This window comes from Taeniopygia guttata, chromosome 3, assembly GCF_048771995.1.
Source record: "Taeniopygia guttata chromosome 3, bTaeGut7.mat, whole genome shotgun sequence".
NCBI lineage: Eukaryota > Metazoa > Chordata > Aves > Passeriformes > Estrildidae > Taeniopygia > Taeniopygia guttata.
In genome coordinates, this window is record NC_133027.1 from 47,157,714 (window position 1) to 47,171,305 (window position 13,592).

At 37.9% G+C, this 13,592-nt stretch overlaps 1 protein-coding gene across 3 annotated transcripts in view; it reads right to left on the reverse strand.

The window, feature by feature from the left end:
• The window catches only part of CDK19 (cyclin dependent kinase 19), a 138,201-nt gene that overhangs the window by 93,195 nt on the left and 31,414 nt on the right, over positions 1 to 13,592 (reverse strand). For all 3 annotated transcript variants that reach the window (XM_072926785.1, XM_030267746.4, XM_030267745.4), the window contains exon 2: positions 8,281 to 8,356. In XM_072926785.1, the coding sequence (XP_072782886.1) occupies positions 8,281 to 8,304 (24 nt within the window). In that variant the 5' untranslated portion in view covers positions 8,305 to 8,356. The remainder of the gene's footprint in view (positions 1 to 8,280; positions 8,357 to 13,592) is intronic.

Here is a 13,592-nt window from a genome sequence, read left to right on the forward strand (position 1 = left end):
TCACTGTCATTCCTTGTCAATCCTCCTTGTCCCAACCCCTTCTTCCAGAGTCTTCCCTGTCTATCTTGTAATACTCAACACCCCATGTGTTATGTTGTATTATTCCCCTCCCCTGTTCTCCCCAATAGGTTTATAAAAAGTAATCCCCACCTTTGACCCCTCCCCAGCCTTACCCTCATTGGTTAATGTTCCTACACCCCTCCTCCTGAAGTATAAAAACTTCTGTTCACCCCCCCCCCCCCAGCTTGGTCTTTGGCTGTCCCAATAAACTCATCCAGCCTTTACTCCAAAGAGCCATGTCATCGTTATCTGTCCCTGTGCCACACCAGTGATTACTGGGAACTGCAGAGCTTGCAAGGGGACGGTCGCGCCCCTGCCACAGCCACCCAGCACACCCCGCACGGTGCGCTGCAACAAGGAAAGATATTTTAGAAGTTAGGAAGAAGTCCTTTACTCAGAGGGCAGTGAGAACTAGAACAGGTTGCCCAGAGAAGTTGTGGATGCCCCATCACTTGCAGTGTTCCTGGTCAGGTTGGATGGGGCCGTGAGCAAACTGATCTAGTAGTGGCACCCCTGGCCCAAGGCAGGAAGGATGGAACTAGGTGATCTTTAAGGCCCCCTCCAACCCAAGCCATTCCATTATCTTATGATTCTAAGATCCGAGTGAAGAAGGCAGAGCATAGACCTGGCGCTTCAGAACAGCATACTTCAGCTTACTGAAGAAACCGGTAGGTAGCCAGTAGGAAGCAGCTCTGAGAAGCAAAGTTGCTCAGGAAAACTGGCAGGTCTGTTAAGAAATACAAGTAAACCTCTTTGGCTAAGCAGACTGTCAGAGTTCAAGTGCAAGTGTATAGAGAGGTGCAAACAGGGACAGGCTACATGGGAGGAGTTTACAGACATCGCCCAGGCATGTAGGGATGCTGTCAGGAGAGCTGAAGCTCACCTTGACTTGACACTTACAAGGGGTGTTGAGTGCAACAAGAGCTTCTCCTAACAGTGGTTGTGAAAGGCTGAACAGGAAAATGTGAGCCTGTTTCTAAATGAAGTGGACAATTCAATAACAGGAGTTCCAACTTAAAAATAATCAGTCATCTGATAACCCATGCCAGCACTTCTCAGCCTGAGGCATAAAAATAGTTACATGTAATGTTAAATTAGAGACATTCTAGATATGCAAAATCAATATATTAATTCAAACAATTTTACAACTCCACACAGAATAAACTGAAAACATGGACAGACTAATTTTACTTAACTACAGGGAAAGCACAAATGAAGGAACATCAGGAAAATATGCAATGTGAAAGAAAGAATGAGAAACAGAAAACAAAGTTTATGGAAAATTCAGAAAAGAACACAATTTGCAAAACATTCCAACTGAAGATTTAAAACATATAAGTATATATATTCACTTGTGCGTACACACACAGAGTCTTGCAGGGAGTATTTAAGTTTGACAAGTAAGTATTTTAAAATCTCTTCTTTGCATTATGGGCAACACTGGTTTTCTTTATCTGAGTGATAAAGTAGCCACTTGCTTTCAGTGCATTGCTGCCTAAAGCTTAATCTGAAGCAGTCTGGCTTTGGTTTTTTGTTCATTTCTGCTGAAGGCACCATCAGTTGGTTTTGGATTTGTGTGTTCTGAAAATATTCAGAATCTGAACAAAACAGCAAATTCAAAGTGAAAACAACTGAGCCTAAATGACACTGAACAGTCATTTTCCCTAGTCAGCTGCACTGGGAATTTGGATTATATCCTAACTGATGTCAAGTATCAAACTAATTTCCTCAGCTCATACCATGTTAGAATGGGGTAGAAGCTTTCTTTTTATTCTTTTTAATGTACTGTCTATAGATGCATTGATATTGCTCTCCTGCTTTGAGCAGAAACACAACTTCAAGTAACCTCTGCATGAAAAGAAGTTGCAAATTTTGCATTTAGAAATCTAAAAGCAGAATCTTCCTTTTCCTTTCTCCTCTGCATGCTCTTTTTTGTTGTTAAATTGCTGAGGGACATATATGTAGTTAAGACAACGGAGCTGACTAGCTGCTTCAGATGATGCTCTACTTCTGTCCAATTTCTTGATATAAAATTGTACTTCAAGATGTGAAACCTTATTTTCATAAACATTACAGTGTATTTATGGACTGACAGAAACATCAACTTAATTGATTAAACAAAAATAGTTTTATTCCATATATTTACTACTTGTGTACTTTTTCATTTAATTAAGTTAATTATTCTTTCAGATGCAATAAAATAAAGAAAACAAAAAATGTCCACAAAACCCTTTTGAAGAATAACCAAAGCAGGAATTTAAGTACTCCCTTACACAAAAAGCATTTAAATTACAAAGATTATACAAGATTAGACCATGTAATACAGAGAGCTCCTATTCTTCCTATGGCACACAAAATACGAGATGTCAGATAGCTGAACCAAAAAACCTTTTTCCAGCTGATTCACAATGCATAGACACTTCTAGCCAACACATGCCTTAGCTCTCTAATAAAAATCTCTTCAAAAAAAGGTTTTTTTTCACTTATTTTATTACCTCCAGCTATTGAAAGAGAGAATGGAGTTTCAAAGTTTCCACAAACTATCTTTTCTAATTAGGTAGTAGAGAATTTATGGGGAGATTTTACATTGCCAAATATTCTACTCATTTATTCTGTCTTGGCATGGGAAAAGAAGTCCTGACATTCAAAAGGAATCTCCTACAGCAAATGTACTCAGGTACACAGACTTTTTTTAAGCCTTTTTTTACTCAACCTTGCCTCCAACAAAGCCAGGGACCAAAGTCTACATAAGTCTACACAGCAGCAAATACTGCAAGCCCCTGTGATAATCATGGACAAAGAAAAGGTTGATATAGCTGAAGCACAGAATTTGTACCTATTATGAAATTTTATGCAACTTCACTTGAAGAGAGCCAATGGCATTACAAATCTTTTAAGTGTTTTATAAATACGGAAAAGTTACCATTATTCTTGCACAGCTGACCTTTTCCATGTCACTAAGAGATGCAGAGACAGGCCAAAGATGTTTAAGGCCAGACTGGTCTACAATCAAATTAAGTAACTTCATGTTTAGCTCATTTGACTAAGCGGTTTCCAACCAGGGAGCTGAGAGCAGCTCGTAAATGGTGTGCAGCACCTGACAGAGGTAAAAGCAAGGAAGTTTTACTAGCTCTACCAGCAAGGCACAACACACCCCTTGAGTCCCTGTGCCACGCTGCCAATGGCACCAAAGGAAACACATAGCAAAGGCACAAAGTGCTTCAAGATGGAGATGGTAAGTCTGGCTGACTTCCTTAGCTCAGCTTCAGCACCACAACATCACAGAATAACCAAAACCAAGAACAGGGTGACACAACCCCAGAACTGCCCACATGGAAAGTAACAGAGGCAGAATAGAATGTAAATACAGTGAGAAAGTGGCACTTTCAAGAGAGTTGACAAACACAAAAAGGATACAAAGATATATTCTTTAACCTGTAAGGCTTCTAAAACTTTGCCCACCCTCAGAAACCAAAATATTCGTATGCTGTAGTACTTTGGAATGTATACTGCATGAGTAGGCAAAAGGCCTGAGAACGATTTGTGCATGCTAAATTGTTCAACTGAGCTTTCAGTAACTCATTTAACATTATAGTCCGAATTTACTTTAGCCTGTACCCATAAATGCAAGTTTGAACAACAAAGGCCAACCAATGCTCCCACTAGTGTGCCACAGCATACTGGCACCATTTCAAGGCCTCCCAGAAGGAGCAGCCTTCCCTAATAACCAGCACACACAGGCACAGGATGTGGCAACTGAAATGGTTACAGGATCCAAACCCAGCATTCACATGGGGCAAAACAGCACCAATTTAGGGCACTCCTTAAAAAACACTAGGCTAGCAATGGTGGTTTGTGGCTCTGCTTTCCCCATTTAAATCATCTGCAACAGCCCAGTCTCTTTTTCTCCCCTACAGGGAAAAAAATGAATGAGCTATAAAACCACCCTGTTATAGAAAAATTGAATTATATTTAGAATTAAGGTCACTGTTTACAAAGAAGAAGGCTAGAGCTGGATCTTTATCCTTGGAAAAATTGAAGTTCTTATTGGCAAGGGTGCAAAAAAAAAGCTAGAAAGAATGAGAAGTTGAACAAAGAACATCTAAGTCTTGACTCAGTCTCTGGTTCATGTGAAACCTTTAGTAGAGTCATTTTTGTCTGTGAACTGTGTTAGCTGCTCTGTAAGAATATTATGGAAGATACGATTAAAAACCTTACTAAAGTCAAGATAAACAATCTACAGCATTCACCAAGCCAGACATCTTATAATACAAGAAAACCAGGTTGGTTAAGGAGCTGACCTACTTGCAGTTCCCCTGATCCACCTTGAAAACATGAGTGACACTTGTTCTCTTCCATTCATCATTATTCTAAGATAACTGAGAGTAGTCTCATAAGGAAATCCAAGCAACTCCCAGCACTTGTGGGTACAGCTCATCAGGTACCACAGACTTGTGTATGTCCAGTTCAAGTGCTGCCTAACCTGGACCTCCTCCACCAAAGTAAGGCTTCCTTCCTTGGCTTGTTCTCTGGTCTCAAGACATGAGACGCCTAAAGGCTGGACTTATTGTTAAACACTGAGACAAAGAAAATATTGACTACCTTGGCCTTTCCCATACCATTTATTCCCATCCAGCTGCAGGCTCATATTTTCTTTAGTCTTCTTTTTCATACTCATGTACATGTAGAATCCTTTCTTGTTGTCTTTCTGGTCCCTTGCAAGACCCAACTCCATGTCAGCCTTGGCTTTTCTAACTCCTATTCTTGCAAGGTCAAACAGCAACTCTATATTTCTCTTGTTCTGCCTATCCAATTCATATATAATTCAATTTCCTATCCAGATTCAACAAGGAGCCTCCTTCTCAGCCACACAGGCGTCCTGTTGCCCTTGCTTGCTTTCCCCCTTGCTGAGGTGGAAACTTTAAAGTTTGGACAGACTGATCCTTGAATACCAACAAGTTTTCCTGAATCCCTCTTCTCTCCAGGGCTCCAGAGCCTGCTCTCCTTTTAGAGAGTCTGCTCTCCTAAAGTCCAGGGTCATGATCCTGCTTTTTGCCATGCTCCGTTCACTTAGTGAATCCATCTTCAACCTCATCATATCAGCTAAGTAAGCCAATATCAATTGCACTGAAGTTCTTCCATGCTCAGGGACAGGATATATATCCATATATTTACAATTTGTATTATTGGTGAATGGCACTGACTAAGTAAAGGCTTATTACTTTTCTTTTTTTCTGAATTAAATTTTCCCAAAATCCACAATTAAAAGTTTATAGTCTCTTACTGGGAAAACAAAGTCCTTGAATTAACTTGCATGTACTCTCACAGGAAGTGAAGCCTTTGGGACAAGAAATCTCAGATAAAGCTGTATTACCCACATGTTTTTTGATACAGAAATACCAAATTCTATTACCACTACTTGCTTGCAGATATTTAAAATAATAGCTTTTGGTTCTTAACAGATGACAGCCAAGGTATTCAACAGGAAAAACAGCCTTAATGAATAATACTCCTCTAGTCTGTTTCTTGTGTCCCCACTTCTTGTTCTAAAGAACCTACTTAGATAAGGTAAGGGAAAAATGTAAAACACAAAAGCAGCAGAATTAAAGTCTTCCTTTCAACCCACCTCAGGTTTCAAAATAAGCTAATGCAAGCCTGGAGCTGAAAGAAATGTCACATTCATTAACTAAATCATCTAAAAATAGAAACACTATGTCATTACTCCCATTCACATTTTACAGCTTTGCTCTTCAAAAAATATTGTTGCTTAAGCCAAGCAATAATCTGCCTCATAACAAGAACACTGAAAATAGTTAGCATTTCAATTATCTTCAGAACACACTTGAGTTACAGGGAACTAATTCGGTTTTCACACACTCACAGAATTCTTTGAGGTATAAAGAGTCCTTTCTGATACTTTCATACTCGCTACAATAGAACTGGCTGAAATAAGGATTCCTTAAGCAGGGATCAGCCTACAGCTGAAATAAAGCAACAATCCCTTGCCACAGGAACCACTGCCTATATGATGTTTTTACTGATACAAACTTTCTTCCAGAAAAAGCTCCTACAAATGAATAGCGGTAAGAGAAACTTTACGGGTTTTGAAGTCCTAAGCAAAGACAGACCAACTTGATTCATCATGTCAGAAGAGAAGAGTCATCTGTCTTTTCCTTTAGGGAAAGCTAGCCAGCAGATCCTATTATAGGTATCTATGCAATAAGACACACAAAATTGTCTTGGACTGTAAAACTGAATGCCTTTCAGTTAGCAATATATTTGTTGAGTACAATGTCAAGTGCCTAAAGTTTACAGAACTATTAAAATATTCTGAACATACACACAGAGAAACAGGTACACCGGTGTCCCTGTCATTTTTTCATCTTCCAAAGTGGGATTTGGGTTTGTTTTGCTGCTGGAGCAAAGGGGAAAGAAGTGCCGAAAGAACTACTCATGACATTTTTTAAATGGCCTCTGTCCAGGCTGATAATCTTTATTTAATCAGTAAACATTGCCCTCCTTGTCACCTATCTAAGCCTTTAAATACAAGATAAGCTATTGATACATTATTTAGAAGTCTGATTCTTTTTATGGAAAATGCACTTGATTTTGGCCATATGACAAAAATTTGGTAATTTTTTTTCAACTATTTCACCTTTACCTTTTTCACAATTCTAATATTTGACCTGAAATTTCACTGAGGCAAATGCTGATGTGCTGTATTAGTTCAGGTTACAGAGTTTTACAATAAGGTTTGAAGACAAAGAATGAAATCTAACTTATTGAAGAATTACCAGAAGAACCACTGAAAGCAGTCAAGTAACTTACACAGTAGATGCCAAAATTCACAGGATGTACTAACCTTTGCATAAAGCTTTGGTAATTAAAAAAAAAAAAATGTATTATGGGAGTTAAAACATAATTTGACACTCTCTCCTTCCTTACGTTGTTTTGTCCAGGTAGACAGAACCAGCTCCATATTACAGTGCTACCATACTCACAGGAAAGTCTCCTTCAGACTAATCCACACATCTTCACAGCAGTAGAATTTAAAACAAAGGACAAAAATCCAGGAAACAAAAACCCCTCAATATTGTCAAAAATGACTTTGTAATACCAAGAATATATCCTAGTACTGATGTTAAAAGAGGATTTCCTATTTCCTCCAAAGGCAGAAATATTACCAAAAAAAGGTCACTGGGTAAATCCGGTGTAAAGTGACTGACAGCAATGTGGCCACCTCTCAAATCCATGAGTGACCTTGACCTTATAGTGATAAGCACTTTAAAAGGACAGCAGTTATATCTGTTAAGTCTCTTCATACAGAATCACCATGGACACAAAACACAACCCAGTGGTTTGTTCAGTTCATGGACACCATGAGTTTCTAATGCCTCACATTGCATTGCACATCTGAATGCTGTATTTCAACACTACCAGATTATAAAAAGCTTTAGGCACAATCCTAAGATACATTCAACAGGTGACTGCATAGTGACAGCAGAAAGACAAGGTAAATATTTAATCAAGCAAGTGTACTTCTTTTGCAATGCAAGAAATACTTGCATTACAAAATTCTACTCAGTATCCAGCATTTTGTTTGTAATGCACATTTTCAGACATAAAAAACACTTAAAAGATCAAATTCTACCTTTTTTTATATACACTTAATTTTTACCAAATTTGAAGGAATAACAGGTATGTAATAAAAGACACATGTAATAAAAATATAATTAAAGCTGTTTTTCATTTTGTTATGAAATTTCCCTGTACTTAGCAAAACAAATTAAAAATGAGGAGAACAAACTGTTCTCGGATACTAAAGAACAAGAAGTCACCATTAGTCTAAAATAAATACATTATTAGTAAGTGGACTTCAGATGGCAGTTGTAATGTTTCAGAACCTTTTTCTTTGAAGTCATTTTAGAAATATTTCTTTTTAAATTAAGTCTTCATTTAGAAGTTCATATTTATTTCCCTCTCAACACATAAAATGAAAGAAAATTGTATCAAAAAGAAGCACTGCTATTACCTGAAAAGAACTAAAAGAAAATTATGATTTTAAGAGCTTCTTTAAAAGGCTCAGATCTGAATAAACTTCTATGCTTGCATACTTTAAAGAAAACATTTGGATAATCTCTATGTTACTTAATTCTAGGAAAATAAAATATCTGTTGAGTAATAATGTCAGTAAAATTACTTTCATTTATGTACACTTACTGCAATCTCTCTACAGGCCGACATGGATATCCCTGTACCTTCAATTTGCTTCAGTGCATACTCCTTTTCATCTTTTCTGTACACACATAAAAAAAAAAAAAAAAAGAGAGAGAGAAAGAAAAATATATTTAGCTCTGACTTACATTACACCAATCAATATCAGTATAATGATAAACACTTTAATTTGGTCTGGATCAAGAAGCTGAAAAGCCAGTCTGCTTTTATGCATAAATTACACTTTGATATGAAAAACAAGTTTTCTTTTAACAAAGACCTTAAAGTTCCCAAACAAAAATTTCTTTATTAAAAAACCTGGTTAAACTATATCCATTTCTCTCTGAAAACAGACATAATATCTGCAGATAACTGCAAATAAAGAATTTCAGAGGACATTTTCTGATACTGTCTACTACTGTGAAAGCACTGCAGTTGTATCCCATGCCTGGAAAATTCTCCTAGAAATATCTGGGAATGACAAGCTTTTTTCTTGATTTTATGAGCTACTCTCAATCCACTTTTATTTCTGAAATATTACTATTTTAAATTAATTATATAATAAGCACTGGCTACTGACAGATCCCTACAAAGCACATGAAACGCTGTGCTCTGATGTACAAAGACAGAATACGAAAAAGAGCTCAGCTCAAACATTGTACTATCCTTTTAAATAATCACAGCCTGAAGTGATTTAGAGGGACCACCAAAAGAACAAGAAAAGGAGGTAGAATCTTGAAGCTTTCATGATTTAACAGAACCAGCCTACAACATGGTTTTGCAGGATTCAGCTGTCACTGACAGATGTTGGTAGGCACCAATGCCCAAGTGTTGATGCCCCTTTGCAGACTCACCAGTCACAATTCAACAACTCACAAGCCCCTGTCCAAATTCCCCGTGGCATTTCTGGTAGACCTCAGTTAGTCCTTCTTCCAGTCCCAAACCATGTTGTTCTGCCACACAGAAAGATTCTGAACTTGCACTTGATTCAGTCTCTCTGGCTTTGAACTCCAAGCCTGTGCCCTGCCAGCTTCAGCCTGTTTCCCACCTTCCACCAGACCCTCTCCCTCCAAAATTCATGGGGTAAGAAGTGACTGAGTGGAAAAATGTGGGAACAAGACAAGATAACTTGAAATAATAGCTGTCTACACATATTATAAGTAACACAGGCAAGCATTATTCTCACTAATTTTCAGTAACAGCTAAACCCTCAATGTATGTCCATAATTAACACTGAGCTACACTTTTTGAAATAAAATTTTAACACGAAAAATTCCAGATGCTTTCCAACTACACATGAAAATGTGTAACTTCACAGGTAATAAGATCACACCTTATCTCTCAGGAATTGTTTCCAATTTCATTAATTAGTCTAAATTTTAAGCAGTAATTAATAAATATGCCCATCCCCTCTTATACATGGTCCTGCTGTCTATGCAGAGGATTTCCATATATTCCAAAGTGTCAATTCCATTAATTCAAGTTGCTTACAGAGTCTGTGAAGACAAAACTATATTGTCTGCAGAACCAAAACTAACTCTGGAAATACAAAACTGATCACAGCATTTAAACTATGGTCATGTTTAAACTATGCAGCACAAACAATCCTGCACACAACTATCAGCTGGAATCCCAAAGCAATGTAGCCACTACAGCACTGCATCACATCCTTCTTTTGGCACATGTACTGAACTAGGCACAGGACCACACTGATACGGCCAACCTTGAACTAGTTCTACAAGCAAAGCATTGCATCCAGTTACTCAGACCTTCGCAGAGCGAAGGTCACTGCAGAGACCAGGCATGACACTTGGCACACACTGCCTTCAGCAGCACTGCTGAACGCCACCGCCACGGCAAGGCTGTCAGCACATGACAGACAGCCACTCCATGCAGGACTTCAAGATACAAATGAGAAATTATGAAAGGTGTTTTTAAAAAAAACCCAACCAATCCAACAACGTAAGGTATTACAGCATGTGGGGAAAGGAGGCAGTCTTACTGAGCTGCAACCCAGATAGTTCTGAAACACTAGGTTTTGTAAAAAAAATGAGCAAAATTAGGGATAATGAAATACTTATTTACAATAAATGGGTGGCAAGGATAAAGAACTCTAAAGAGATCGTATGCTTGGCCTGAAATTTTTTTTACCAACAGCTTTGGAATCATAAACACAGCCTCTATTTACTTGCTTTGGCAGAAATGCAAGTCTATACAAATACTTTTCCAAAGTTAACTGTCCTTATTTATGGAAATATAATAGCTGATTAAAGCACTTTCCAAAAGATGTCCAAAAAATACCAAGTGGTATTTTAGCTAATAATGTTTTCCATTCAAGATAATTTGAAAAAGAAACAAGTATATTCTATATGCTTTTGAAAAGCAACTCAGCCAGTGCAATCTGATGAAACAAACAATTCTGGTTGTTCAGTGAAGTGTCCAACGAAAAGAACACATAGGTACTTTATTAGCTATTTCCCCACTTGTAAGAATTCAATAAATAATATCAAATGGTGTGTGTGATAGGTGAGTACACTGTTCAACTCCCTAAAGACCAATGCTCTCACGAAACATTTGAGACAGGGGAAAGTACTTATATTTCATTTCAGAAAAACTCCAGTGAACTCTAAACACATTCCAAGAAATTGTACAGAATTACACAGCAGGAAAGTTTTTATAAATCCTTTTCTGACAGATCCTATATCAGCACATTTTTTACAGGAGCGAAGCAAGCATGATCAAGTTAACACCAAATCCAAACAACAACCACAAACCACACAGCTCTGGTATGAGGCAAGACACCCATGCCAGGGATAGCTAAGCAGAAAAGCAAGGTCTTTGCCCACAATCGTTTTTATCTGGTCTGCAGAAACACTGCCTCAGGAACAGGTCAACTAACTTGAAGGTCTTAACCTCCAGCTGTAAGGGAGTTTGTCTGAGGGCAGGAAGCAAATGGCATTGATCAAGATTTAATCAAGCAGGTTGTATCAAACAGCCATCCCAGGCTGATGGTGGCAATGTGTTCACTAATCTGAGTAAAAAACATAGCAAAGCGGAACTCAAAGGGAACTCAAAGGGAAACCATACTTTGGAAGCTGTGAGTTAACAATTTTTATTAACGCTTTTCAAACTAAAGCAGAACTTGCCTGATAAAACAAGCACCACATCACACCACTACAAGGCTTCTCTAAGCTTCAAGTTCCCTTATCCAAAACTAAGGGTTAAAGATGAATATCAGCATTGCTTCTGGTTTCAGAAATATGACAATTCATGCAATTCTAAGAGGGATTAACTTTTTACCAAAATGACGCTGCCAGTATGAGATAGTGCCCTCCTGAAAACTTCCAAATGGTATTTCAAACTGCCATAGGTAGTAAAACACAAAGGTCCTCATGCATGTCAGCAAGTATTGAGAACATTCCTCCACTATAAAAACTTGGTCTTCAAGATCAAGGTTTTCTCCCTCACAATAAATATCCCATTCTGCAGTCCTTGAGGTTGCTGTCAATATTTTAATCGGTACTGTTCAAAGGAACACTGTTCTCTTGCCCCAAAAAACTATACCCAGTGATTGATGTCCAGCTGTACTCAATAAAGAAAACAAAAATGTGATTTCTACTTCTTCTGGGTAACACTTTCAGTTTCCATTTTTCAAATGCTTTGTAAAGAACAAAGTATCAAGCTCACTTTAAAAAAAAATCGTAGCTCATAAGACTTAGAATAATTACAACATTTCAAAGGAGCTAAACTGTCTTAACCATTGCAATTGTACTTCAGAGACCTCCCATCATATGAGAAACTACTTTACAAACAAGCGAATGAAAAACTAGAAACAACTTGCCTGAGACTATAAAAAATAGAGGGATTTGAAAATAGTGCATAGTTCAAACAATTGTTTTATCCCTATTATTCAAATTTGAAGACTTTCAATGATGGTCTCTCTTGAATTCACAGATAATTTAACATGCATCCCAACTTCAGAATTAATTATCCACATCAAAGAACTGGCTTGAAAGACTGCAATCACTCTGAAGCTGGAACTGTGACTATCACATCAATTAATAGAGATATTATGCTTACTGTATATACTAATAATAGCTGCCTTAAATTAAGTGCACAGTACCATAAATAAATAATAATTCAAGTGCACATTTTCTTAACGAAGAAAAACTGCACCATAAAACCATTTCAAGACTTAGCTAGGAAAAAAAAAAGTAATAGAAAAGAACAACAATTCACTCCCATAACAACACTAATAGAATTTAAGTATTTGTGACTTTGTAGGACAAAGCCTGGGAACACTATGGAGTTCAGTGTCCTTCACAGTACTGCTTGGAACACAATGTCCACAGAGGTATCTGGTTACATTCTGATCACTTTGTTTAATTGCTGCCAGACCGCATTAGCTTAATCACTCAGCAGGAGATCACAAAGAGTAGCAAACCTTTCTCCACCTGAGAAAAGGCAAAACCATGACACTGAAGTGCAACTAGAAGCTGACTGAAAACCTCATCTGGAACACAGCAGCCAAGCCACTACTAAATAGTTTATGCTCAGCACCAGTTACGTTAGGCAAGCTGCGCATGGATTTAATCCTGTATTTAGCACATGGCCATAGCCCTTTACAAAGGTATCAGTACCAGAAAAGTAATCTATGACTGACTGGAAAAGGGGACATAATCCTTTCTAAAAAGTAATGAGTTCTTGTGCTTTAGTGTTTTTATGGATGTAGAAGCAGTCACTAAGCCAAAAGAATTATTAGATCAAAAAAATCTAGACATGGTGTCTCTAGGGTGCATGTTCTTTACCGGTAATTTTCTTTTACTGCTATCCTCCAAACCTATGAAGCCTTATCCAGTCAGCAGCTCAGCCAGCTCATTTTCATCCACGTGACAACCAGTCAAAATGACAGAAGCTGTGAATCTACAGATTGATCTTAATTTATTTCTATCCAGCAGTATATACTTTGTATTTCAATGCACTGCCATTAGTTCATTTTGAGAGCTACATAAGAAACACAAAATGTAAAACAGTAAGGATGGCAACCAGAAATTTGAAAAGAAATCTCTGACTGCATCTCCCCTTTAAAAGGTTTGTCTTTCTTCACCTTCACAGGCAACAGCTAAAACGTCACAGTAGCTACAGGCTACTCCTACAACCCAGACCCAGACAAATAAATTACAACTGGCTGGTTTTGGCCATGAAAAGAATGGATGAAACCAGCAGGTGTGTACCTCATTCTGCTGCTGTGAAGAGTTTCAGTAATGTCTGTGGACTGCATAACTGGCCTCTATGTTGATGCATCCCCCAGAGGTTTG